We start from the raw sequence: 7,334 nt of genomic DNA, 5'->3' as shown, positions 1-7,334 counted from the left end.
AAAAAAAAAAAAAAAAAAAAGGCCGGGCGCGGAGGCTCAAGCCTGTAATCCCAGCACTCTGGGAGGCCGAGGCAGGTGGATCACGAGGTCAAGAGATCGAGACCATCCTGGTCAACATGGTGAAACCCCGTCTCTACTAAAAATACAAAAAATTAGCCGGGCATGGTGGCGTGTGCCTGTAATCCCAGCTACTCAGGAGGCTGAGGCAGGAGAATTGCCTGAACCCAGGAGGCAGAGGTTGCGGTGAGCCGAGATTGCGCCATTGCACTCCAGCCTGGGCAACAAGAGCGAAACTCCGTCCCCCAAAAAAAAAAAAAAAAAAAAAAATTATTTCATTTCTCCATTTTACTGTCTGAGTGCATACAGTTCCCAAATTCAAACAGCAAGTGCTCAAATACCATATCTGGGCAGCGAAGAATATCACATTATCTAAATCTATTTAGATCCTGAATTTGGAAAGCAAGAGGCTGGATAATAAGGGATACCTGTACACATGTAAGTGCTGATCAGAGCTTCTAATCAATGAGTTCATTGGTTTTTTGTTTTGTTTTTTAGTTTGTGTGAATACATAGTAGATGTATATATTTATGGAGTACATGAGATGTTTTAATACAGGCATGTAATGTGAATTAAGCACATTAGGAAGAACAGGGGTATCCCTGGTAGAATTTGGAGGAACAGGATAGAAAAAAAAAAGAAAAAGAAGAAAGAAAAAAAGAAAGAAAGAAAAAAGAACAGGGCCGGGCGCGGTGGCTCAAGCCCGTAATCCCAGCACTTTGGGAGGCCGAGGCGGGTGGATCACGAGGTCATGAGATCGAGACCATCCTGGTCAACATGGTGAAACCCCGTCTCTACTAAAAATACAAAAAATTAGCTGGGCATGGTGGCGCGTGCCTGTAATCCCAGCTGCTCAGGAGGCTGAGGCAGGAGAATTGCCTGAACCCAGGAGGCGGAGGTTGCGGTGAGCCGAGATCGCGCCATTGCACTCCAGCCTGGGTAACAAGAGCGAAACTCCGTCTCAAAAAAAAAAAAAAAAAAGAAAAGAAAAAAGAACAAGGGTATCCAACCTGAGTTCATTGGCTTTATCAAAAAGATGTATCTACAATAAAAGCCAATAAAAACAACACTTTAGTAAAAGACAGAATGCTTATTGGGGTTTTGAAATAACAGCTCACAAAAAAAAAAACACTCTTTATAACCTCTGGGAACCCTCAGAAGAAACGATCTTCCATACTTCAAGAAGCTATTACACCTTCTTCCACAAGGTATACACCCAGAAAACACACCCTGCAGACACAAAAAGGGTGCCAGCACAGACATCAACCCAAAAAAAAGCCCTCATGTGAGAAAGAGGAGTTATTTTTTTATGGTTACCTCCACAAAACAGAGGACAACAGTCTATCCCCAAGGGCTCAGGGAAAGAGACATAACTCAAGCTTGAACACATTCCAATAGGTCCATAGGGAACAAACAGGTATCCTTGAGAGAGTATTAGACTATAATACTCTTGAGAGAATAACAGACTACAAAGTCTTCTAAGAATAAACACAAAGGGATGTGAAATCCCATGCAATCTTCCCCTAAGCTATAGCAAGACACTCAGAATGAAGGACTCACGTAGTTGCTCTGTATATCACAGTGGGGCAAACAAGATAGCTGGGCCCAACTAGATAAATTTGATTTCACAAAACCCCTTTTTCCTCAATCAAATTAAGATCTACATGCTTGAGCCAGGTGCAGTGGCTCACATCTGTAATCCCAGCACTTTGGGAGGCTGAGGCAGGCGGATCACGAGGTCAGCAGTTTGAGACAGCCTGGCCAACGTGGTGAAACCCTGTTTCTACTAAATATACAAAAATTAGCCAGGCATAGTGGCAGGTGCCTGTAATCCCAGCTACTTGGGAGGCTGAGGCAGGAGAATCGCTGGAACCCAGGAGGCAGAGTTTGCAATAAGCAGAGATGGTGTCACTGCACTACAGCCTGGGGAACAAGAACAAGACTCCATAATGATTTGTTAAAGAGAGCAAGAAAGAATGGTCTGCTGTCGCCTGGACACAGTGGCTCATGCCTGTAATCCCAACACTTTGGGAAGCCAAAGTGGGCGGATCACGAGGTCAAGAGATCAAGACCATCCTGGCCAACATGGTAAACCCCATCTCTGCTAAAAATACAAAAATTTGCAGGGCATGGTAGCACACGCATTAGTCCCAGTTACTTGGGAGGCTGAGGCAGAAGAATCACTTGAACCCAAGAGCAGAGGTTGCAGTGAGCAGAGATTGCGTCACTGCACTCTAGCCTGGTGACAGAGTGAGACTCGGGCTCAAAAAAAAAAAAAAAAAAAAGAATGGCCTGCCGTATAGTAACTACCAAGATCTACAAACCAGCAAGTGTTTCTGGCTATTGCTAAATGACGCTTGCATTCTACAAGGGACTCTGCATGTACAACCTCCTCTGAGACCAACAGTAGTCCCAAATGACTCTGAGAAACATCTATCAAATGTCTTGGTGGAAAGTACAGAGAAGAGGAACTCTAGAAGGGGCTGGTACCTTTGGGACCATAGATTTTGTGACCACTGATGCTCATGAGATCAATTTTCATGTCGTTGACATCAAGTGGGATTTTTCCAACAGCCTGGGCTGCATCAGTATGGAAATATACCTTTCTGGAACTGCAAATCCGCCCTGAGGAAACAACAGAGGGGAAGACCCACAGCACAGTGTTGGGAAGTCATATATCAGTATCCCACAATGCACTGTGAATTATCTCCACCAGTAGTAAATGACCTCTGTCAATATTAAACTTCTCCCCTCCCTCCACCTAACCCCTTATACTTCTTCTTTTCCTTACCTCCTCTCCCTTCTCCCTTCCTCCCTCTCTCTGTCTCCCCAGCTTCCCCTTCTTTAGAATAAAAAAGATGAAGGGCAAAGCAGCAGGTCAAAATACTCCTGATATTATCATGCATACTATTTTTTTTTTTTTTTTTAAGATGGGGTTTCACCATGATGGCCAGGCTGGTCTTGAACTCCTGACCTCAGGTGATACACCCACCTCAGCCTCCCAATCATGCATACTATTCTTAAAACTTACCACCTCATTTGCACCGGCTTTTCAAAATGTTAGATTTTCTTCCAGATCCCATTTGATTTAAAAAAACAAACAAACAAAAAACTAACGGATCTTTGTGCTAATGTGCCTAAGGAGATTACAGGGTGAGCTCTATCAGGGAATAATAAAGAGATGTTCTAAAAGGAAAAAGGGTAGAAGGCTGTTTTGTTTTGTGGTTGGTTTTGGCAGCAACTGCAATAAAATGAAAAACCATAAAAGATACTAGACCTGGCTGGGCACAGTGGCTCATGGCTGTAATCTCGGCACTTTAGGAGGCCAAGGCAGGTGGATCATCTGAGGTTAGGAGTTTGAGACCAGCCTGGCCAACATGGTAAAACCCCGTTTCTACTAAAAATACAAAAATTAGCTAGGCATGGCGGTACACACCTGTAGTCTCAGCTACTTGAGAGGTTGAGGTGGGAGGATTGTTTGAGCCCAAGAGGCAGGCGTTGCAGTGAGCTAAGATCATGCCACTGCACTCCAGCCTGGGTGACAGAGTGACACTCTGTCTCAATTTTTTTAAAAAAGGTACTAGACCTGAATTCAAATACTGGCTATGCCACTTACAATGTCCTTGAACAAAGTACTTAGGCGCTCTTTCCCTTGATTTCCTAACTTCACTCCATAGAGTATTACAGTGATCAGTCTACTCCCTCATACAGACCACCATGGTGGGCAGGGATCAGGGTTAACCCATGATACTCACCTATTTCTGCAATAGGCTGCTTCACTCCAATCTCATTGTTCACAGTCATGACTGAGACCAGACTAGTATCTGGCTGAATAGCAGCCTCTAGTTCCTAAGGATATGCAGGAGTAAGGTGACTAGATAATGCAAACAAAGTCCTCCTAAATCAGAATATAGGCAAGCTTAGTCGCGAAAAGGAGCCTTATGCTACATAGCTATCTGAATAGTTAACTAAAAACAGTGACAACACAGAATGTTGGTAAGGATGCACAGACTCCGAATGATTCATACATTGTTGGTGGGAATGTAAATGTCACAGCCACTTTAGAAAAGAGTTTGACAGTTTCTGTTTCTCATCTAACTAAACATGAAATTACCATACAACCCAGTACATTTGAGCATTTATCCCAGAGAAATAAAAATTAAATTCACAAAACGTCCTACACAAATGTTCACAGTAACTTTATTCATAATAGCCAAAACCTAGAAACTACTCAGATGTCCTTCAACAGATGATTTTGATATATCCATAACATGGACTACTACTTATCAATCAAAAGGCACGAATTACTGGCACATGCAGCAATGAATGAATTCCCAAAGACTTATGATTAGTGAAAAAAGCCAATCAAGGCCAGGCGTGGTGGCTCACGCCTGTAATCCCAGCACTTTGGGAGGCTGAGGTGGATGGATTACCTGAGGTCAGAAGTTCAAGACCAGGCTGGCTAACATGAGAAACCCTGTCTCTACTAAAAATACAAAAATTAGCTGGGCATCGTGGTGCATGCCGATAGTCCCAGCTACCTGGGAGCCTGAGGCAGGAGAAACGCTTGAACCGGGGAGGTGGAGGTTGCAGTGAGCTGAGATTGCACCAATGCAATCCAGCCTAGGCAACAGAGGGAGACCCCACCTCAAAAAAGAAAGAAAAAGAAGGGGGATATGGTGGCTCACGCCTGTAATCCCAGCACTTTAGGAGGCCCAAATGGGAGGATCACCTGAGGTCAGGAGTTCAAGACCAGCCTGGCCAGCATGGTGAAACCCCGCCTCTACTAAAAGTGCAAAAATTAGCTGGGCGTGATGGTACGTACATGTAATCCTAGCTACTTGGGGAGAATCGCTTGAACCTGGGAGGCAGAGGTTGCAGTGAGCTAAGATTGCACCACTGCACTCCAGCCTGGGTGATAAGAGTGATATTCCATTTCGAAAAAGAAAAAAGCCAATCCTACAAGGTTACATACTGTATGATTCCATTTACAGGGCAGTATGAATAACAAAATAAAGAAACTGCAAGGTGTGGTGGCTCACACCTGTAATCCCAACACTTCCGGAGGCCAAGGTGGGCAGATCACCTGAGGTCAGGAGTTCGAGACCAGCCTGGCCAACATGGTAAAACCCCTTCTCTACTAAAAATATAAAAATTGGCCAGGCACAGTGGCTCATGCCTGTAATCCCAGCACTTGGGGAGGCCAAGGTGGGCAGATCATGAGGTCAAAAGTTTTAGACCAGCCTGGCCAACATGATGAAACTCCGTCTCTACTAAACATACAAAATAAGCCAGGTGCGTTGGTGCATGCCTGTAATCCCAGCTACTTGGGAGGCTAATGCAGGAGAATTGCTTGAACCCAGAGGGCGGAGGTTGCAGGGAGCAGAGATCGCACCATTGCACTCCAGCCTAGGCAACAAGAGAGAAACTCCAACTAAAAAAAAAAAAAAAACCCACAAATGACAAAATAAAAAATACATAGCTTTCTTTTTTGAAGTGATGAAAATGTCCTGGAATATGACAGTGATGACTGTTGCAAACTCTGTGAATTGTATATTAAAAAAACAGTGAATTGTACAATTTCAAAAGATGAATTTTGTGGTACATGAATTATTATTTTTTCCATTAAACTGGAAGTTAAATGGTACATGAATTATATCACAGATTTCTAAGGGCTTAAAAAAAGCACCATGTAAAGAAATCTGAATGTCAGGCAAAATGAAGTTATGCCTCATGCCAAAGGAAATGAGAAATCTTTCAAGATTTCTGAGTAAAGTGAGAAAAGGTCAAATGAGTACTTTGGAAATAAAGTCTGATTAGGATGTGCAGAACTCGCTGGAAGGCTGTAGCTAAAGGGCTAGTTCAGGCAACAGAGATTAAAGTCCAGAGGTAGGTAAGACAGGATACAATCCAGCGAAAGGACTGAGAAGAGGCCGAGCAAGGTGGCTCACATCTGTAATAGCAGTGCTTTGGGAGGCCAAGGTAGGAGGATCGCTTGAGTCTAAGAGTTCACCACCAGTCTGGAGAACATAATGAGATACTGCCTCTACAAAAAAAATTTAGCCAGGCTAGGCATGGTGACTCATGCCTGTAATCCCAGCACTTTGGGGGGCCAAGGCGGGTAAATCACTTGAGGTCAAGAGTTTGGGACCAGCGAGGCCAAAACGATAAAACCCCTTCTCTACTAAAAATACGAAAAAATTAGCTGGGTGTGGCAGCATATGCCTGTAGTCCTAGCTACTTGGGAAGCTAAGGTGGGAGGATGGTTTGAACCCAGGAGGCAGAGGTTTCAGTGAGCTGAGATTTTGCCACTGCATTCCAGCTTGGGTGACAGAGCAATACTCCATCACAACTCAAAAAACAAAAGAAAAACAAAAATTTAGCCAGGTGAGGTGAGCCCAGGAACCTGAGGCTGCAGTGAGCTATGACCATACCACTGCACTCTAGCCTGGATAACACAGCAAGACCCTGTCACCAGAAAAAAGAAAGAAAAGAAAAGGAGACAGAGAGAAAGAGAGAAAGAGTAAGGGAGGAAGGGAGAAAGGGAAGAAGGGAGGAAAAGAAGCAGGGAGGAAGGAAGGGAGGGAGGGAAAAAGGAAGAAGGAAGGGAGGGAAGGAGGAAGGGAGGGCAGGAGTCAGAGAGGGGAAAGTATAAGTCCAGTGACATTATAAAAAAAAATGGCCATAAATATGAGTGTGACTGATTGATAACTGAATGTGAAAAAGATGAAAAAGGGAGGAAATAATGAATGATAACAATTTAGAGTTTAGATTGATGGGGTCCATCTACAAATAGCATGTTAGGGTTTGTATAGGGATGCTGATATACAAAATCTGGTGGATAAGATTCAAGAAAATGATACCACTTCTTTAGCAGAATGAGAAGCATCAGTGCAGGGAAGGAGGAGGCCAGAGCTTTGCCATGGTGAATGTGAGACCCTGGCATCCTGCACATTGTGGCCAGTGGCTCTCATAGAAACCAGAAAACACCAACAATGGTAAGAAACATGTCTTCCAGGCTGGGCACAGTGGCTCACGCCTGTAATTCCAGCACTTTGGGAGGCCAAGATAGGTGGATCATCTGAGATCAGAAGTTCGAGACCAGCCTGACCAACATGCTGAAAGCCCTTCTCTACTAAAAATACAAAAATTAGCTGGGCCTGATGGCATGCGCCTATAATCCCAGCTACTTGGGGGACTGAGGCAGGAGAATCGCTAGAACCCAGGAGGCGGAGGTTGCAGTGAATCTAGATCATGCCACTGCATTCCAGCTTGGG

General features: G+C 44.2%; 1 protein-coding gene across 6 annotated transcripts in view; it reads right to left on the bottom strand.

The window, feature by feature from the left end:
• Window positions 1-7,334, bottom strand: part of LOC116562754 (RNA-binding protein 12) — a 74,320-nt gene that overhangs the window by 55,214 nt on the left and 11,772 nt on the right. For 2 of the 6 annotated variants that reach the window (XM_032295100.1, XM_032295101.1), the window contains exons 1-2: window positions 3,813-3,932; window positions 2,548-2,682 (exon numbers count right to left, since the gene is read on the bottom strand). In XM_032295100.1, coding sequence (XP_032150991.1) covers window positions 2,548-2,682; window positions 3,813-3,861 — 184 coding nt within the window. In that variant the 5' untranslated portion in view covers window positions 3,862-3,932. Of the gene's footprint in view, window positions 1-2,547; window positions 2,683-3,812; window positions 3,934-7,334 lie in introns of those variants that run through there. The other 4 variants (XM_032295103.1, XM_032295104.1, XM_032295115.1 and 1 more) reach the window with 3 other exon arrangements.

Source organism: Sapajus apella, unplaced genomic scaffold (assembly GCF_009761245.1).
Source record: "Sapajus apella isolate SASKATOON/1434 unplaced genomic scaffold, GSC_monkey_1.0 scaffold33, whole genome shotgun sequence".
Lineage (NCBI taxonomy): Eukaryota > Metazoa > Chordata > Mammalia > Primates > Cebidae > Sapajus > Sapajus apella.
Note: the sequence above shows the minus strand (reverse complement) of the source record. Positions and strands in the feature narration are given on the sequence as shown.